Raw genomic sequence first — 20804 nt, 5'->3', positions numbered from 1 at the left:
GCTGCCCTTTCAAGGACAGAGTCTCAGAGCGGCCTACAATCTCCTTTCCCTTCCTCCCCCACAACAGACACCCTGTGAGGTGGGTGGGGCTGGAAAGGGCTCTCACAACAGCTGCCCTTTCAAGGACAACCTCTGCCAGAGCTCTGGCTGACCCAAGGCTATTCCAGCAGGTGCAAGTGGAGGAGTGGGGAATCAAACCCGGTTCTCCCAGATAAGACTCCGCGCACTTAACCGCTACACCAAACTCGAACAGCTTACAGAAAATCATAAAACGTCAAAATACGCTACAACATAAACTCAACACCCAAATAATATTACATAAAGTCAATTTATTTATTTATTTTAGTGCATTTCTATTCCGCCCATTCCCTGTAGGGCTCAGGGCAGAGTCCAACATACGATAAAACAATACAATACTAAAATAAAAACACTTTACAGACAGACAGCTCAACAGCACTCAGAAAACTTCACCGTATCATCGCGTATTGCCCGGCCTGGCCGTCTCACATCATGATATTTCAGAGATGGCAGATATTATTCCATTTCCTAGCACAGGTGACAGTGCCGACAGGGGAGGCCAACCAGATCAAGAATAGACGCCCGCGCCCTCAGCTAAAAGCCTGGCGGAACAGCTCCGTTTTACAGGCCCTACGGAAGGCTAATAAGCCAGGTAGGGCCCGGATCTCTGGAGGGAGCTGATTCCACCAGGTCGGGGGCCAGGACTGAAAAAGCCCTGTCCCTAGTTGAGGCGAGGCGGGCGTCTCTTGGGCTGGGGACGGCCAACAGATGTTGGGAGGCCGAATGTAATGACCTCCCGGGCATATATGGAAGGAGACGGTCCCGCAGGTATGTAGGTCCCAGGCCGCGTAAGGCTTTGAACATTAAAACTAAAACCTTGAAGCAAATCCGGTACTCAATGGGCAGCCAGTGCAGACTGCGGCGCGCCAGCCCAATGCCCACCCGTAAAGGTGGTGCAGTCAGCAGGCGAGCCGCCGCATTCTGCACCCACTGCAGTTTCCGGATCAGTCTCAAGGGTAAGTCGGCGTAGAGCGAGTTACAGTAGTCTAGTCTGGAAGTGACCATTGCATGGACCACTGTAGCCAGGTCCTGGGGGGATAGATACGGTGCTAGCTGCCTGATCTGCTGAAGGTAACAAAAGGCAGACCTGGCAAACATTGTGATCTGGGCCTCCATGGAAAGGGAGGCATCCAAGGTCACTCCCAAGTTCTTCACATGTTGGGCTGGCACCAATGTGGCACCGTCCAAAGCTGGGAGCTGGATGCCCAGACCCATCCCACCCCGACTCAGGTACAGGACCTCCATCTTAGCTGGATTCAGCCAGTTTGGTGTAGTGGTTAAGTGCGCGGACTGTTATCTGGAAGAACCGGGTTTGATTCCCCACTCTTACACTTGCAGCTGCTGGAATGGCCTTGGGTCAGGCATCGCTCTGGCAGAAGTTGTCCTTGAAAGGGCAGCTGCTGTGAGAGCCCTCTCCAGCCCCACCCACCTCCCAGGGTGTCTGTTGTGGGGGAGGAAGGGAAAGGAGATTGTGAGCCGCTCTGAGACTCTTTGGAGTGGAGGGCGGGATATAAATCCAATATCTTCATCTACCTCACAGGGTGTCTGTTGTGGGGGAGGAAGGGAAAGGAGATTGTGAGCCGCTCTGAGACTCTTTGGAGTGGAGGGCGGGATATAAATCCAATATCTTCATCTACCTCACAGGGTGTCTGTTGTGGGGGAGGAAGGGAAAGGAGATTGTAGGCTGCTCTGAGCCTCTGTCCTTGAAAGGGCAGCTGCTGTGAGAGCCCTCTCCAGCCCCACCCACTTCACAGGGTGTCTGTTGTGGGAGAGGAAGGGAAAGGAGATTGTGAGCCGCTCTGAGCCTCTGTCCTTGAAAGGGCAGCTGCTGTGAGAGCCCTCTCTCCAGCCCCACCCACCTCACAGGGTGTCTGTTGTGGGGGAGAAAGGGAAAGGAGATTGTGATCCGCTCTGAGACTCTTTGGAGTGGAGGGCGGGATATAAATCCAATATCTTCATCTACCTCACAGGGTGTCTGTTGTGGGGGAGGAAGGGAAAGGAGATTGTGAGCCGCTCTGAGACTCTTCGGAGTGGAGGGCGGGATATAAATCCAATATTATCTTCTTCTTCAGTCAGCTCTGTTGTAACCACCCAGCCACGGCTCCCAATGCCTCGGACAACCGGTCAAGGACGGCGACTGGCCGAAAATAATATTGGCATGAGAATGGCTCCCTGTGGCACTCTACATATAGAAGAATTGCAGATTTATATCCCACCCATCTCTCTGAATCAGAAAGTCAGAGCGGCTTACAATCTCCTATATCTCCTCTCCCCCACAACAGACACCCTGTGAGGTGGGTGGGACTGAGAGGGCTCTCACAGCAGCTGCCCTTTCAAGGACACAGTCTCAGAGCGGCTCACAATCTCCTTTACCTTCCTCCCCCACAACAGACACCCTGTGAGGTGGGTGGGGCTGAGAGGGCTCTCACAGCAGCTGCCCTTTCAAGGACAACCTCTGCCAGAGCTGTGGCTGACCCAAGGCCATTCCAGCAGCTGCAAGTGGAGGAGTGGGGAATCCAACCCGGTTCTCCCAGATAAGACTCCACGCACTTAACCACTACACCAAACTGGCTCTCTATAACTGGACATAAGTGGATCCATATAAGTGGATGCCACAAGGAAGTCTGTTCGCCAAGCACCACACTTTGTTCCCACCCCCAGAGAAAGGAGGAAAACAACTGTAAGGCCACCCCCTGAACTCCGGTGACGGCGAGGCTGTGGGTCATAAGGTTGTAATCGACTATGTCAAATGCTGCTGACAGATCGAGAAGTAGCAGCAGCAAAGTATTTAGCAAAACGGATTCTTTAAAAAGGTGACCTGCTTTTCCATCACAGGCTTATGTTGAGGTATATCAGCACGTGACTGGAGCTCATCAGTGATCTTATCTAGTATAAAGAATCCCAAAGTTTGAGAAGTCAAGCCCGTGTGTCAGGGGACTGTTCTTCTTTCCATTTACAAGCAATAACTGCTTTAGCTGCAGTATGTAAAGTCAGGGGTGGAATTCTAGCAAGAGCTCCTTTGCATATTAGGCCACACACCCCTGATGCAGCCAATCCTCCAGGAGCTTACAGGGCTCTTTTATGTCAGCTCTCGGAGGATTGGCTAGATTGGTGGGGTGCGGCCTAATATGCAAAGGAGCTCCTGCTAGAATTCCACCCCTGAGTAAAGTCTCCATCCCATTTCGAAGCAGACCCCTGTTTAGCAACCTCCCGTCCCTTGGCAGAATATAATCTGCAAGACCAGTTAGCTTTCCCACGGCTGAGCACTTACGTTATCGAGCCACTGGTGAGCGCTCACGGCCACCTGCGTCCCCAGAGGCTTGGTCAGGACGAGGACGTCCCCTGGAACGGCGCTCTCCGGCCTTGTATCAAATAAACAAAGTCCAAAGCTCAGCAATTTGCACACGTTTCCCAGTCTCCCCACCAGACAAGTTCCCAGAACTGTGCTTGCAGTCAGTCCCTTCAAAACATTCTCTGGGCCACAAACAGCCTTTCCCACTGCCCTTGACATTCCATGAAATGAAATCTAAATATTCTTAGTGAAATAAACACTGTCGGGCCTGAAACGGAGATTGTGATTCCCTATCGCCCGCCCTTGCTCCATGGCTCGCAGAAATTACAGGAGCAATCTCTAAAAAAATAAAGAGAGCCCCGTGGTGCAGAGTGGTAAAGCTGCAGCACTGCAGTCGGAGCCCTCTGCTCACGACCTGAGTTCGATCCCAGCAGAAGCTGGTTCAGGTAGCCGGCTCCAGGTTGACTCAGCCTTCCATCCTTCCGAGGTTGGTAAAATGAGTCCCCAGCTTGCTGGGGGGAAAGCGTAGATGACTGGGGAAGGCAATGGTAAGCTACCCCATAAAAAGTCTGCCGTAAAAACATTGTGAAAGCAACCTCACCCCAGCGTCGGAAACGACTGGTGCTTGCACAGGGGACTACCTTTACCTTTTTAAAACTGTTTTTATCACCCACCCTTGCTCCGTGGCTTGCAGAAATTACAGGAGCAATCTCTACCCCAACGCAACTCCTCTAAAGTTGTTTATCAGCCATTAAAGACCGCATAACCTTTAAAAAAATTATTTATTCAAAATATTTATTAGCCTTCTTTCTTCCTTGCAGAACTTAATGTGACTTGCAATATTGTGTTTGTAATCTGCTCTGACCCCGGCATGGGAAAGGGCGGAATATAAATTTACTAAATAAATAAAAATGATCAGAAAACAATAAGACCGTACAAATAAAGCGATAATTATAAATCCATAAATGATCAACATTTAAAAATTCCAATGAGGACTGCCAATTTTAGAAAAACCAGTTAAACACAACCCTAAATAAAACTCTCAGCTCACAAAAGATCAATAGTGAAGGGGTAAAGTGCACCACCCCAGGGAGATTGCTCTGTAATTCTGGGGCTGCCACCAAAAAGGCCCTCTCTCGTATGCCCCCCCCAGCAGGTGAGCTTCTTTGATTGGTGAGACAAAAGAAGAAGAAGAAGAAGAAGAATGGCAGATTTATACCTTGCCCTTCTCTCTGAATCAGAGACTCAGAGCAGCTTACAATCTCCTTTGCCTTCCTCCCCCACAACAGACACCCTGTGAGGTGGGTGGGGCTGAGAGGGCTCTCACAGCAGCTGCCCTTTCAAGGACAACCGCTGCCAGAGCTATGGCTGACCCAAGGTCATTCCAGCAGCTTCAAGTGGAGGAGGGGGAATCAAACCCGGTTCTCCCAGATAAGAGTCTGCACACTTCACCACTATACCAAACTGACTCAATAATGAGAAGGGACTCCCCTTGTGGCCTTAATTCCTTGGCAGGAATAAGAACAAGAGAAGCCATGTTGGCTCAGGTCAACGGCTCATCCAGTCCAACACTTAGTGTCACACAATGGCCAAAAAAACCCCAAGTGCCATCAGGAGATCCATCAGTGTGGGGCCAGAACACTGGAAGTCCTCACACTATTGTCCCTCCCAAGCACCAAGAATACAGAGCATCACTGCCCCAGACAGAGAGTTCCAACAATATGCTGTGGCTAATAGCCACTGATGGACCTCTGCTGCATATGCTTATCCAATCCCCTCTCGAAGCTGTCTATGCCTGTAGCCGCCACCACCTCCTGTGGCAGTGAATTCCACGTGTGAATCACCCTTTGGGTGAAGAAGCACTTCCTTTTATCCGTTCTAACCCGACTGCTCAGCAATTTCATGGAGCGCCCAAGAGTTCTCGTATTGTGAGAAAGGGAGAAAAGGACTTCTTTCTCTGCCTTCTCTATCCCGTGCATAATCTTGGAAACCGATGCAGGGCAAAACGCACTCCTCCCGGTATCTTGTCAGATAAAGCCGTGTCAGGTTTTAAACATGACCTTCTGGGCCTACAGGGGGCATCCTACCGTCACCTTTCTCAAATCACCCCTCACCTTTTCACAAATATCCCGATACTCACAAGATAAACTCATTGGGCTGACAGACCACGGTCGCGACTCCTCCAACGATGATCCAAGGATTCAAGACTGTCTGCCCACCAGTTACCGAGGTGCCGCCGTCTTCCGCTGCATCCCGGAAGCCCTTGATAATCAGCGGCATGATTTTGTCCCGCTCCTGGGTGAAGGGCAATAATAAGGGGTTCAGGAAACTACCTTGGTTCTCAAGCTTCTTGCAGGAAGTGGGAAGCTGGGCCTAGAATACTAAGGGCTATTTCCTGCCGATGTATTTTGCTGCAAACTACTCTTGGCGACAAATGCTCAGTTGAGACAACATATGTGGTTTGCAACATGGCTTAAGGGAGAGGCTATGGCTCAGTGGCAGAGCCTCTGCTTGGCATGCAGAAGGTCCCAGGTTCGATCCCTGGCATCTCTAGTTGAAAGGACCAGGCAGGAGGTAATGGAAAAGGCATAGAGCTGAGACCCTGACTCAGTGGCAGAGCATCTGCTTGGCATGCAGAAGGTCTCAGGTTCAATCCCCGGCACCTCCAGTTAAAGGGACCAGGCAGGAGGTGATGGAAAAGACCTTGACCTGAGATCCTGGCTCAGTGGCAGAGCCTCTGCTTGGTATGCAGAAGGTCCCAGGTTCAATCCCTGGCATCTCTAGTTGAAAGGACCAGGCAGGAGGTGATGGAAAAGACCTTGACCTGAGATCCTGGCTCAGTGGCAGAGCCTCTGCTTGGTATGCAGAAGGTCCCAGGTTCAATCCCTGGCATCTCTAGTTGAAAGGACCAGGCAGGAGGTAATGGAAAAGGCATAGAGCTGAGACCCTGACTCAGTGGCAGAGCATCTGCTTGGCATGCAGAAGGTCTCAGGTTCAATCCCCGGCACCTCCAGTTAAAGGGACCAGGCAGGAGGTGATGGAAAAGACCTTAACCTGAGATCCTGGCTCAGTGGCAGAGCCTCTGCTTGGTATGCAGAAGGTCCCAGGTTCAATCCCTGGCATCTCTAGTTGAAAGGACCAGGCAGGAGGTGATGGAAAAGGCCTTGAGCTGAGACCCTGGCTCAGTGGCAGAGCCCCTGCTTGGCATGCAGAAGGTCCCAGGTTCAATCCCCGGCATCTCCAGTTAAAGGGACCAGGCAAAAAGCGGTCTGGGAAAGCTATTTCTGCTTGAGACTCTGGAAAGCCCGCTGCAAGTCTGAGTGGGCCAAGGGTCTGATTCAGTATGGCAACTTCCAAGTGCAATAGGCAGGCAAACGTGAACAAAACCCGCCCCCCCATGGTCTGAAATGGCTTGAAAGCCATTGGGACTATGTTAGGTCTGTGTTGGCAATCCATGATTTGCCTCTGGAGATTACTGTAACTTGAGACTGGAATGCAGACACGTACCTAAAGTACACAAGCAGCTCTATGCTTTGGTTGGCCCAACAGGAATCTCAAACTATGATTTTTGCCATGATATCTAAGCTCAGCTAGCTGTGGAGGTATTTTTGCTGAAGCTAAGATCAAACAGCCAATCAAATCCCAGAGGGAAACGACCACTAGAAATATAATTATCTGCAGAACCTTTGCCATAATTTCAATTGAAAATCTCATGTAAGTGGCATATATAAAATACCCATTTTGCAAAATGGTCAAGGGGTGGAATTCTAGCAGGAGCTCCTTGGCATCTTAGGCCACACCTCCCTGATGTAGCCAATCCCTCCAAGAGCTTATAGTAGGCCCTGTACGAAGAGCCCTGTAAGCCCTTGGAGGATTGGCTACATCAGGGATATTCAGGGATGGAATTCTAGCAAGAGCTCCTTTGCATCTTAGGCCACGCCCTCCTGATGTAGCCAATCCCTCCAAGAGTTTATAGTAGGCCCTGTACGAAGAGCCCTGTAAGCCCTTGGAGGATTGGCTACATCAGGGATATGCAGGGGTGAAATTCTAGCAAGAGCTCCTTTGCATATTAGGCCACGCCCCCTGATGTAGCCAATCCTCCAAGAGTTTATAGTAGGCCCTGTACGAAGAGCCCTGTAAGCCCTTGGAGGATTGGCTACATCAGGGATATGCAGGGGTGGAATTCTAGCAAGAGCTCCTTTGCATATTAGGCCACACACCCCTGATGTAGCCAATCCCTCCAAGAGCTTACAAGGTTCTTTTCTGTAAGCTCTTGGAGGATTGGTTACCTCAGGGGGGGGCGTGGTCTAATATGCAAAGGGTCTCCTGCTAGAACTCCACCCCTGCTTAGAAGCTAAGAGGATCCCGGGCGCTCCTCACCTCTTCGGTCATCTTCTGGCTCACACTCAGCAGCATGAGCATGTTGTCGCACTCGGTGATGCCCATGGCGTACAGGTCGCTCAGCACGTTGGCGCAGGCGATGCGGCCCTAGATCAGACACAGATGCAGCGACAGGCACTGAATCAGAAGGGAAATGACACACAGGGCAATTGTCTTCGTGAGCCTCCCGCTCCAAAAGCTGCCTCCTCCCAGGTAGAACATTCAAGGCTCTGGTCAGATGCCCAACTGAGCCCCCTCCTAACCAGTTTGGTATAGTGGTTAAGTGCGCGGACTCTTACAGAATCATAGCGTTGGAAGGGACCTCCAGCGTCATCTAGTCCAACCCCCTGCACAATGCAGGGAACTTCACAGGATCTTCATTGCTGCCAGAGGGCCATCCAGCCTCTGTTGAAAAAGCTCCAAGGAAGGAGAGCCCACCACCTGGGAGAACCAGGCTTGATTCCCCACTCCTCCACTTGCAGCTGCTGGAATGCCCTTGGGTCTCGTAGAGCTCTCGCAGATATTGTCCTTGAAAGGGCAGCTTCTGGGAAAGCTTTCTCAGCCCCACCCACCTCACAGGGTGTCTGTTGTGGGGGAGGAAGGGAAAGGAGATTGTGGCTGCTCTGAGACTGTCCTTGAAAGGGCAGCTCTGGGAGAGCCCTCTCAGCCCCACCCACCTCACAGAGTGTCTGTTGTGGGGGAGGAAGGGAAAGGAGATTGTGGCCGCTCTGAGACTGTCCTTGAAAGGGCAGCTCTGGGAGTGGCTTCTCAGCCCACCCCACCTCACAGGGGGTCTGTTGTAGGGGAAGAAGAGAAAGGAGATTGTAGGCCGCTCAGAAACTCTGTCCTTGAAATGGCAGCTCCGGGAGAGCCCTCCCAGCCCCACCCACTTCACAGGGTGTCTGTTGTGGGGGAGGAAGGGAAAGGAGATTGTAGGCCGCTCTGAGACTGTCCTTGAAAGGGCAGCTTCTGGGAGAGCTCTCTCAGCCCCACCCTCCTCACAGGGTGTCCATTGTGGGGGAGGAAGGGAAAGGAGACTGCAGACCGCTCTGAGACTCTGTCCTTGAAAGGGCAGCTGCTGGGAGAGCCCTCTCAGCCCCACCCACCTCACAGGGTTCTGTTGTGGGGGAGGAAGGGAAAGGAGATTGTGACCGCTCTGAGACTCTTGAAAGGGCAGTTGCTGGGAGAGCCCTCTCAGCCCCACCCACCTCACAGGGTGTCTGTTGCAGAGGAGGAAGATAAAGGAGATTGTGAGCCGCTCTGAGATTCAAAGTGGAGTGCAGGATATAAATCCAATAGCATTTTCTTTTTCTTCTTCTGACCACTCACCATCATATAGGGATCCTCCACCAGGGGATAAAAGAAGTCTGTGGTCTGTACGAGGGAGAGACCCCCATGCCTCAGGGGGATAACGCAGGAGTCCATTCCAATGCCTGCAAGGAAGAAGAGGCGTCGCATTTTAAAAATTATTTTACTCTTTATTTCCTGCCTTTCTCCCCAGTGGGGGCCCAAAGTCGCTTACATTATTCTCCTCTCCTCTGGTTTATCCTCACAACAACCCTGAGAGGTAGGTTAGGCTAGGGGTGGCCGAACTGCAGCTCGGGAGCCACACGTGGCTCTTTCACACTTATTGTGTGACTCTCGAAGCCCCCGCTGCCCCATTGGCTGGCTTGGAGAAAGCGTTTGTCTCTTTAAATCACTTCTCCAAGCAAAGCTAGCCAGCAGCTTGGAGAATGCATTTAAAGTTAAAGTTGCTTTCTTTCTCCCTCCCTCCCTCTTTCATCCATCCATCTATCCTTGCGGCACTCAAACATCTGACGTTAATGTGGTTTGCCATTGCCTTTCCTAGTCATCTACACTTTCCCTCCAGCAAGCCGGGTCCTCATTTTACCATCCTCGAAAGAATGGAAGACTGAGTCAACCTTGAGCTGGCGACCTGAACCCAGCTTCCGCCAGGATCGCACTCAGGTCATAAGCAGAGAACTCGGACTGCAGCCTCTTAACCCAACTATACTTTATTACATATCTTAATCTCCAAGGTGTTCCAAGCAGTACGTTTGGAAAACGTTTTCACCACTTATCCAGAGACCCGCTCAAGACAGCTCACAAAGTACAGAAAGCGCAATAAAACCAGAACATCAGTACAGAAAGCGCAATAAAACCAGAACATCAGTGTTAAGCAGTACCAGTAACAAACCACGGGCATAAAGCAACAGTCAGAAGCCTAATAAAGCAATCTTCAAGCTAAGAGCCATAAAAATCTGCTGTAAAATAATTTCAGAACCCCATCTATTGAAAGTCCAGGTAAAAAGAAAGGTAACAGCTACCTAGGAGACAGACTTTCTCTCAGTGGTAGATCATCGGTCCCCAGCATCTCCAATTAAGAAAGCGGAGCCGGCAGTGGGTGATGCAAAAGAGCTAAGAGACTTTGGAAAGCTGCTGCCAGCCTGCATAGACAATACTGCCTTGCAGGGCTTTTTTTGAGCAGGAACAGAATTCCGGCTGGCTTGGTGTCAGGGGGTGTGGCTTAATATACAAATGAGGTCCCGCGGGGCTTTTTCTACCAAAAAAAAGGCCCTGCCTTTCCCTCTCCTGCTTAGTAGGGTCATTTCCGTTTGAAACGTGATTGGGGATGCGGCTTCTCGTAGGAGTGCTAACTCTGAGTTGGGGAATTTCTGGAGCTTTGAGAGACACAGCCTTGGGAGGGAGGGTTCTGGGGAGGGGAGGAGCCTCAGTGGGATAAAACGCTCCAGATTCCACCCTCCAAAGCAGCCGCTTCCTCCAGGGAAACGGATGTGATTCCAGGTGATCCCCAGGTTCCTCCTGGAACTTGGCAACCCCAGGACTTTTTTGAGTGGGAACTCAGTTCCAGCTGGTTTGGTGCCAGGGGTGTGGCCTAATATGCAAATGAGTTCCCGCTGGGCTTTTTCTACAAAAAAAAGAAATTATATGGATGGCCTTATTCAGCATAAGGTAGTTTTGCTCTGACCTGGATAGCTCAGGCAAGTCCATTCTCCTCAGATCTCAGAAGCAAAGCAGGGCAAATACTTGGAAGCCCCTAAGCAAGCACCTGGATGGGAAGCCTCCAGGAAATACCAGGACCAGGATGCAGAGGCAGGCAATAACCAACCACCTCCCTGAATGCTGAAGCCCTACTGGGATCGCCAGAATTCAGCCATGACTTCCAGGCACGCATGCATGCACACACACATACATACAGAAAATACTAACAAAAAAAGCATAAGGCAATTTCACGTCTTCATGTTCACGAGACACCAAGTAAGCTTCAAAAGGAAGGATATTCCGAAATTAAGAGGCCACCACTGAACAAGCTCCGTCTTAACCTGTTGCACCTCTGCAGACAGCAGGCACAGAAAGCAGGGCTGTGCAGTACAGGAGGAGGTGGGTCCTCAAATCCCCAGGTCCCAAGGTGTTCTCCTACCCTCACACCCCCCCACACAGCAACCTTGTTTGGTAGGCTGCACTAAGAAATGTTTCATGGCAAAGTAAGAACGCTGCTTCAGTTCAGCTTTCAACCTCCCCCCCCCCCCACCACACACCCTCCGCCCTCCAAATCTAGCAACCTAAGGAGAGAAGTTTAGGGCAGCACCTTGGGACAGACACACATCATCAGCCTAACCTACCTTACAGGGTTGTTGTGAAGATAAAAGGGAGGGAAAGAGAACAATGTAGCCCCCCCCTTTGGGTATCTGGAAGAAAGCAAGGTAGAAGCACCCAAAATTAAATACAAATGAAGCAGCCTTGCAGAAAGAAGCAAGCAAGATGATGATGATGATATTGGATTTATATCCCGCCCTCCACTCTGAATCTCAGAGTGGTCACAATCTCCTTTACCTTTCTCCCCCACAACAGACACCCTGTGAGGTGGCTGGGGCTGAGAGAGCTCTCCTAGAAGCTGTTTCAAGGACAGAGTCTCAGAGCGGCCTACAATCTCCTTTCCCTTCCTTCCCCACAACAGACACCCTGTGAGGTGGCTGGGGCTGAGAGAGCTCTCCTAGAAGCTGTTTCAAGGACAGAGTCTCAGAGCGGCCTACAATCTCCTTTCCCTTCCTTCCCCACAACAGACACCCTGTGAGGTGGCTGGGGCTGAGAGAGCTCTCCTAGAAGCTGCCCTTTCAAGGACAAAGTCTCAGAGCAGCCTACAATCTCCTTTCCCTTCCTCCCGCACAAGAGACACCCTGTGAGGTAGGTGGGGCAGAGGGAGCTCTCCTAGAAGCTGCCCTTTCATGGACAGAGTCTCAGAGCGGCCTACAATCTCCTTTCCATTCCTCCCCTACAACAGACACCCTATGAAGTAGGTGGAGCTGAGAGAGCTCTCCCAGAAGCTGCCCTTTCAAGGACAGCTCCTGCGAGAACTATGGCTGACCCAAGGTCATTCCAGCAGCTGCCAGTGGAGGGGCAGGGAAGAGTCCAGTAGCACCTTAAAGACTAATAAAATTTGTAGCAGGGTTATAAGCTTTAGTAATCCACAGTTCACTTATTCAGAACAGATGAAGAAAGCAGTGACTCATGAAAACTGTCATTTTTAGTCTTCAAGGCACTACTGTACTCTTTCTCTTTCTATAGCTATGAACAGATTAACATGGCTACCCCTCTTAATCATTAATTTTGTCTTCAAAGGATTCCTGCTGTTTTCTACAGCTGCTTGAAGGCATTTAACCCCACTGAGGTCCCATCCCACCCAGGCTCCACTCCCAAATCTCCAGGAATTTCCCAACCTAGAGTTGACAACCCTACCCCCGTCCCCTGCTAGTGGCCACGGGGAGAACTGACAGCCCTATATAAGAATGAGAATAGCCTTAAGAGAAAGTCAAGATAGAAACAAAGTAAATAGATTAACCCTGATGTGCTATTTTGGTATGTGACATTTTTTCTTTCCCCTAAATGAGGAAAAAATTGTTGATGTTAATTCAATTAAGCTAGTGTTAGGCTCTGGGTGGGTGCTTTACAATATTGGATAATATCATCATATAAAAACCACTACAATCAATAAAGTGAAATACGTTAGAAAATCCCAATGGCATCCTATTAACATTCTTCTGTTCCAAAATGTAAGAATGGAAGCCCAGTCACATTTAGGATGCTGCCCTACACATGAAGCTGCCTTATATCGAAGCAGACCCTTGGTCCATCAGGGTCCATACCGCCTACACAGACAGGCAGCTGCTCTCCAGAGTCTCAAGCCAAGGTCTTTCCCATCACCTTCTACCTAGTCCTTTTAACTGGAGATGCCGGGGATTGAACCTGGGACCTTCTGCATGGCAAGCAGAGGCTCTGCCACTGAGCCAGGGTCTCAGGTCAAGGTCTTTCCCATCCCCTCCTGCCTGGTCCTTTTAACTGGAGATGTCGGGGATTGAACCTGGGGCCTTCTGCATGCCAAGCAGAGGCTCTGCCACTGAGCCAGGGTCTCAGGCCAAGGTCTTTCCCATCCCCTCCTGCCTGGTCCTTCTAACTGGAGATGCCGGGGACTGAACCTGGGACCTTCTGCATGGCAAGCAGAGGCTCTGCCACTGAGCCAGGGTCTCAGGCCAAGGTCTTTCCCATCCCCTCCTGCCTGGTCCTTCTAACTGGAGATGCCGGGGATTGAACCTGGGACCTTCTGCATGCCAAGCAGAGGCTCTGCCACTGAGCCAGGGTCTCAGGTCAAGATCTTTCCCATCACCTCCTGCCTGGTCCTTTTAACTGGAGATGCCGGGGATTGAACCTGGGACCTTCTGCATGCCAAGCAGAGGCTCTGCCACTGAGCCAGGGTCTCAGGTCAAGGTCTTTCCCATCACCTCCTGCCTGGTCCTTTTAATTGGAGATGCCGGGGATTGAACCTGGGACCTTCTGCATGCCAAGCAGAGGCTCTGCCACTGAGCCGGAGTATCAGGTCAAGGTCTTTCCCATCACCTCCTGCCTGGTCCTTTTAATTGGAGATGCCGGGAATTGAACCTGGAACTTTCTGCACGCCAAGCAGAGGCTCTGCCACTGAGCCAGGGCCTCAGGTCAAGGTCTTTCCCATCACCTCCTGCCTGGTCCTTTCAACTGGAGATGCCGGGGATTGAACCTGGGACCTTCTGCATGCCAAGCAGAGGCTCTGCCATTGAGCCAGGGTCTCAGGTCAAGGTCTTTCCTGTTCCCTCCTGCCTGGTCCTCTCAACTGGAGATGCCGGGGATTGAACCTGGGACCTTCTGCATGCCAAGCAGAGGCTCTGCCACTGAGCCAGGGTCTCAGGTCAAGGTCTTTCCTGTTCCCTCCTGCCTGGTCCTTTCAACTGGAGATGCCGGGGATTGAACCTGGAACTTTCTGCACGCCAAGCAGAGGCTCTGCCGCTGAGCCAGGGTCTCAGGTCAAGGTCTTTCCCATCCCCTCCTGCCTGGTCCTTTCAACTGGAGATGCCGGGGATTGAACCTGGGACCTTCTGCATGCCAAGCAGAGGCTCTGCCACTGAGCCAGGGTCTCAGGTCAAGGTCTTTCCCATCCCCTCCTGCCTGGTCCTTTCAACTGGAGATGCCGGGGATTGAACCTGGGACCTTCTGCATGCCAAGCAGAGGCTCTGCCACTGAGCCAGGGTCTCAGGTCAAGGTCTTTCCCATCCCCTCCTGCCTGGTCCTTTCAACTGGAGATGCCGGGGATTGAACCTGGGACCTTCTGCATGCCAAGCAGAGGCTCTGCCACTGAGCCAGGGTCTCAGGTCAAGGTCTTTCCCATCCCCTCCTGCCTGGTCCTTTCAACTGGAGATGCCGGGGATTGAACCTGGGACCTTCTGCATGCCAAGCAGAGGCTCTGCCACTGAGCCAGGGTCTCAGGTCAAGGTCTTTCCCATCCCCTCCTGCCTGGTCCTTTCAACTGGAGATGCCGGGGATTGAACCTGGGACCTTCTGCATGCCAAGCAGAGGCTCTGCCACCAGCCAGGGTCTCAGGTCAAGGTCTTTCCCATCCCCTCCTGCCTGGTCCTCTCAACTGGAGATGCCGGGGACTGAACCTGGGCCTCCTGCATGCCAACCCCTTCCATCCCCAGGGCCGCCCTCCGGCTTGCGGGTCTCACCGAGGGTGGGCGTGGGGGTCCCGGTGTCGGCCGCCTCCCCCTCCCCGGCCAGCTCCGCGCGGGGCGCGCCGAGTCCCTCCAGGAGTCTGAGCAGCGTCTCCTGGGGGACTTTGCAGCCTCAGCCGCGCAGCTCCCCGAAGCCGGTGAGCTTCCAGCTCGGGCTAAGGCCCAGCGCCTCGGGCTCGAAGGGCCGGTACCCGGGCGGGCCGGGGCTGTGCGCGGCCGTTGCCATGGGCGGGAGAGGGGCGGACGGGGAACCAGCCAGCGCCGCCATGATGGCTTCCAGAGAAGGTTGACCCTTGAGCTCGCCGCGAGATCCCGTTGGGAAGGCTCGCGAGAGTTGGGAGGTACACGCCAGACGAGCCCCCCGGCGCTTCGTCTGCTCTACGATCCCGCGAGATTTAGGGAAGAGCGTGGGACCAGGCTGTGGAGCTTCCTCAGCTTTAAGATTCCGCGAGAGTTTGAGAAGAGAGCTTTAACGGCTCCAAGTTATCGCGAGAGGCCTAGAATAAATACAATCATGCTCTTCAAGGTCTCGCGAGAATTTGAGAAGCGAGCCCGACCAGGCCCGTTAGGCTTTAACGGCTGCAAGTTATCGCGAAAGACCTAGAATAAAAACAGTCATGCTCTGCAAGGTCTCGCGAGAATTTGAGAAGAGTGCCGGAGCAGGCCCGTTAGGTTTCAACGGCTCAAAGTTATCGCGAGAGGCCTAGAATAAATACAATCATGCTCTTCAAGGTCTCGCGAGAATTTGAGAAGCGAGCCCGACCAGGCCCGTTAGGCTTTAACGGCTGCAAGTTATCGCGAAAGACCTAGAATAAAAACAGTTATGCTCTGCAAGGTCTCGCGAGAATTTGAGAAGAGAGCCGGAACAAGCCCGTTAGGCTTCAACGGCTCCAAGTTATCGCGAGAGGCCTAGAATAAATACAGTCATGCTCTGCAGGGTCTCGCGAGAATTTGAGAAGAGAGCCGGACAAGGCCCTTTCAACGGCTTCAAGTTCTCGCGAGAGGCCTGGAAAAGGCCGGTTGCCCTTCATCAGTTCTAAGATCTCGCGAGAGGTAGGGTGAGCCGTGGCGAACTTGTTTTTTTCATAGTACTTGACGGACAACCACTCGGGCGGGAGGCGGGGCTTCTGTTCTAGTCTCCCCCCCCCGTCCCAGGAGGGTCGCAGTGAAAGAAAACTGCAGAATTCTGTGGTTTTCTTGTTTTAATTGTGGTTGGTCGAGAAAGAGGCTCAGCAGGAGCACATATTTTCCCCTCTCCTTATTTTTTTGTGCATGCAACTTAAAAAAAAATTAAACTGTAACATGCTAGGGTTTTTAGCCTCCAGGTGGGGCCTGGAGATCTCCCGCTTTGACAACTGATTTCCTGCTGGCAGAGATCGGCTCCCCCAGAGGAAATGGCTTCTTTGGAGCAATGCTTTTCCTTATCTTATTTTGGAGCAAAGACTTTCCCCTCACCTATTTTTTTGTGCATGTAACTTAAAAAAAACCTTTTAAAATGCCAGGTTGCCAGCCTCCAGGAGGGGCCTGGAGATATCTTGCTTTTATGACTAATCTCCAGCTGGCAAAAATCAGCTCCCCTGGCGAAAATGGCTGCGTGAAAGGGTGGACTTTAGGGCATTGTCCCATGCCGAGGCCTCTCCCCTCCCCAAACCCCGCCCTTTCTTGGATCTTATAAAAAAAGCCCAGCAGGAACTCAGCATATTATACCACATCCCCTAATATTAGCATATTAGGTCACACACTCATTAGCATATTAGGTAGGGTTGCCAATCCCCAGACGGGGGCAGGAGATCCCCCGGTTTGGAGGCCCTCCCCCCGTTTCAGGGTCATCAGAAAGCGGGGGAGGGGGAGGAAATGTCTGTTGGGCACTCTTTTATTCCCTATGGAGACCGATTCCCATGGAGAAGATAATGGAGAATTGAGCTGAGGGTATCTGGGGAGGCTGTATTTTAAGGTAAAGGCACCAAACTTGCAGCATAGCATCTGGAGACTCTCCTCAACATAACTGCCAAGTTTCAAAAAGGTTGGGCTGAGGGGTCCAATTCTATGAGCCCCCAAAGAAGGTGCCCCTATCCTTCATTATTCCAAATGGAGGGAAGGCATTTCAAAGGTGTGCGGTCTTTTTAAATGTGATGGCCAGAACTCCCTTTGGAGTTCAATTGTGCTTGCCACACCCCTACTCCTGGCTCCACCCCCAAAGTCCCCAAATATTTCTCGAGTCGGACTTGGCAACCCTAATATTAGGCCACACCACCTGGGATAATCAAGGGCAAACTGAACCGTGACAGTAACTTCTCCAGACCCTGCAGCATTTCTGGCCGGCCAGCCAGGCCCCCGGGAGGCTGCTGCACAGTACATCTGGGCCCTTGGATCCCTGTAGGGTTGCCAAGTCCAATTCAAGAAATATCTGGGGACTTTGGGGGTGGAGCCAGGAGACATTAGGGGTGGAGCCAAGATCAAGGCTGTGACAAGCATCATTGAACTCCAAAGGGAGTTCGGGCCCTCACATTTAAAGGGACGGCACACCTTTTCAATGCCTTCCTTCCATAGGAAATAATGAAGGAGAGGGGCACCTTCTTTTGGGGCTCATAGAATTGGACCCCCTGGTCCAATATTTTTGAAACTTGGGGGGTATTTTGGAGAGAGGCACTAGATGCTATACTGAAAATTTGGTGCCTCTCCCCCCAAAAAACAGCCCCCCCCAGATACCCGCGGATCAATTCTCCATGATTTTCTATGGGAATAAATCTCCATAGGGAATAATAGAGTTCCCAGAAGACATTTCCCTCCCTTCCCCCCCGCTTTCTGACGACCCTGAAGCGGGGGGAGGGTATCCAAACTGGGAGATCCCCTGCCCCCACCTGGGGATTGGCAACCCTAGATACCTGCCTGGCCCTGGGGAGGCTGCTGCACAGCGCAGCTGGGCCCCACAATCCTCGCTGGCCAGCCAGGCCTCAGGGAGGCTGCCACATGGCTCGGTTCAGTCCAGCAATCCCCGAGGGCCACACCAAGTGACTTCAAGGGCCGCATATGGCCCTTGGGACAGAGCTTCCCCACCCCTGCTGTAGAGCAAGGGTTCGCAACATGGTGCCTATGGGTCCAACTCTCACAGCCATGCATTACTACTGGGAATACCATCGCTTTGACTATACGGACTTTGGCATTGTGTGTGCGTCTCTCAGGTGAAGCAAACGCTGGAAACAAAACCATGGCGGAAGGCTGTTAACACAAACTATTACTATTGCTGTATCGTATGTATTATCGCAACGCGCATAAACCGAAACGAGATGTCAATATTTCACAACGATGTCCATTCGACGCGTTCCGTCTTAACGAAGTTCAAAAAGTCTTTTCGACTCGATGGAATGCAAGGTGTACAGACGCCCCAAAGGCTTCGTAGAGTGGATTTCACGATGAAGAACGACTGGGATGAAAATGGAGCGCGGGGACTGCTTCGCGCACGCAGCCTACAATCCCAACATTCAAAGGACGAATGAAAGTTCTATACGCGTCTGTGGCTACACGCAGGGCTCTTTTTCGAGCAGGAACGCACAGGAATGCCGTTCCAGCTGGCTTGGTGTCAAGGGGTGTGGCTAGGGTTGCCAATCCCCAGGTGGGGGCAGGGGATCCCCCGGTTTGGAGGCCCTCCCCCTGCTTCAGGGTCATCAGAGAGCGGGGGGGGGGAGGTAAATGTCTGCTGGGAACTCTGTTATTCCCTGTGGAGATTTATTCCCATAGAAAATCATGGAGAATTGATCCACGGGTATCTGGGGCTCTGGGGAGGGGGGCTGTTCTTTTGGGTAGAGGCACCAAATTTTCAGTATAGCATCTAGTCCCTCTCTCCAAAATATCCCCCAAGTTTCAAAAAGATTGGACCAGGGGGTCTAATTCTATGAGCCCCAAAAGAAGGTGCCCCTATCCATCATTTCCTATGGAGTTCACTCCCTTTGGAGTTCAATGATGCTTGTCACAGCCTTGATCTTGGCTCCACCCCTAATGTCTCCTGGCTCCACCCCCAAAGTGTCCTGACTCCACCTCCAAAGCCCCCAGATATTTCTTGAATTGGACTTGGCAACCCTAGGTGTGGCCTAAGGTGCAAATGAGTTCCTGATGGGCTTTTTCTCGAAAGAAAAAGCCCTGGCTACATGCAACAGGTTTCCCTGGTAGTGCTGCCAAGTTACATGTGCCTTCTCTGTTGTGGCCCCCATGACTGGTGCATGGGAGTACGCCAAGCAGGTGGCCGCCTAGGGTGCAACCTGGCCTAGAGGGCACCGCCAGGCACCCCCTCACCCCACGTGCATGCCGGGCACCTGTGTGGACGGCACCTGTGTGGTGCGCTCATCGGAGGCCGGCAGGGATAAATTGTTCAGCTGCATAGTCGAGTCCGACTCTTTGCGACCCCACGGACCAAGTCACGCCAGGCCCTCCTGTCTTCCACCATCCTCCGAAGTCTACTCAAATTAGTGTTTGTTACATCAGTAACGCTGTCCAGCCATCTCTTCTTTTGTGTTCTGTCTTTCCCAGCATCAGGGTCTTCTTCAGGGAGTGCTCCCTTCTCATTGGGTGGCCAAAGTATTTGAGCTTCAGCTTCAGCATCTGACCTTACAGGGAACAGTCTGGGTTGATTTCCCTTAGGACTGACGGATTGGATCTTCTTGCAGTCCGAGGGACTCTCAAGAGTCTTCTCCAGCACCACAGCTCGAAAGCATCTTTTCTTCTGCGCTCGGCCTTCCTTAGGGTCCAGCTCTCACAGCCATGCATTACTACTGGGAATACCATCGCTTTGACTATACGGACTTTTATGGCAGTCTGATGTCTCTACTTCTTATTATACTGCCAGGTTCGCCACAGCTGTCCTCCCAAGGAGCAAACGTCTTTTAATTTTATGGCCACAGTCACCATCTGCAGTGATCTTGGATCCCAGAAATGTGAAGTCTGTCACTACTTCCAAGTCTCCCCCTTCAATTTGCCACAGTGTGATGGGGCCAGATGCCATGATCTTAGTTTTATTGATATTGAGTTTCAAGCCTACTTTTGTGCTCCCCTCTTTCACCCTCAACAAGAGGTTCTTTAGGTCCTCCTCACTTTCTGCCATTAGAGTAGTGTCATCTGTATATCTGAGGTTGATGTTTTTCCTGGCAATCTTAATTCCGGCTTGTGCTTCTTCCAGGCCAGCATTCTGCATGATGTACTCTGCATATAAATTAAATAAGCAGGGTGACAATATACAATCTTGTCAAACTCCTTTTTCTATTCTAAATAGGGATAAATTAACCAATTGTAAAAGCTGAAGAAGAGCCAATTACAGTTTCTAAAAACTGGCTCCTGTTGAAGTTGTCCGCTGCCACTCATCCTTCCTACTCTACTTTAACAGAGCCACAGAGTGGGAGCCAAAAGGATCAAGTAGAAATTGTCATGTGAAGGTCTTGTCCCTGGCACCTCCAGCTAAAAGGATCAAGTAGAAATGGTCACGTGAAGGTCTTGTCCCTGGCACCTCCAGCTACAAGGATCAAGTAGAAATTGTCATGTGAAGGTCTTGTCCCTGGCACCTCCAGCTAAAAGGATCAAGTAGAAATTGTCATGTGAAGGTCTTGTCCCTGGCACCTCCAGCTAAAAGGATCAAGTAGAAATGGTCACGTGAAGGTCTTGTCCCTGGCACCTCCAGCTACAAGGATCAAGTAGAAATGGTCATGTGAAGGTCTTGTCCCGGGCACCTCCAGCTACAAGGATCAAGTAGAAATGGTTACGTGAAGGTCTTCCTAGTTTCTAAAAAGTTCACCAGGCACTATGATGCTAGGGTTGCCAGCCTCCAGGTGGGGCCTGGATATCTCCTGCTTTGACAGCTTATCTCCAGCTGGCAGAGATCAGCTCCCCTGGAGAGAAAAAGGCTGCTTTGGAGGATGGACTCTGAGGCCTTATGCCCCACTGAGGTCTAGTTGAATTCCAGAAATATCTGGAAACTTTGGGGGTGGAGCCAGGAGACTTTGGGGGTGGAG

At 51.6% G+C, this 20804-nt stretch overlaps 1 protein-coding gene across 1 annotated transcript in view; it reads right to left on the bottom strand.

Moving 5' to 3' along the window:
* SEPHS2 (selenophosphate synthetase 2) overlaps nucleotides 1–15116 on the bottom strand; it is a 29165-nt gene extending 14049 nt beyond the window's left edge. The window contains exons 1-5 of the mRNA XM_060251907.1: nucleotides 14803–15116; nucleotides 9080–9183; nucleotides 7751–7858; nucleotides 5511–5665; nucleotides 3350–3440 (exon numbers count right to left, since the gene is read on the bottom strand). Of these exons, the coding sequence (XP_060107890.1) occupies nucleotides 3350–3440; nucleotides 5511–5665; nucleotides 7751–7858; nucleotides 9080–9183; nucleotides 14803–15076 (732 nt within the window). The 5' untranslated portion in view covers nucleotides 15077–15116. The remainder of the gene's footprint in view (nucleotides 1–3349; nucleotides 3441–5510; nucleotides 5666–7750; nucleotides 7859–9079; nucleotides 9184–14802) is intronic.
* Nucleotides 15117–20804: the final 5688 nt, after the last annotated feature.

This window comes from Heteronotia binoei, chromosome 13, assembly GCF_032191835.1.
Source record: "Heteronotia binoei isolate CCM8104 ecotype False Entrance Well chromosome 13, APGP_CSIRO_Hbin_v1, whole genome shotgun sequence".
In the NCBI taxonomy this organism is placed as follows: Eukaryota; Metazoa; Chordata; class Lepidosauria; order Squamata; family Gekkonidae; genus Heteronotia; species Heteronotia binoei.
This window is presented reverse-complemented; position numbering and strand designations above follow the sequence as displayed.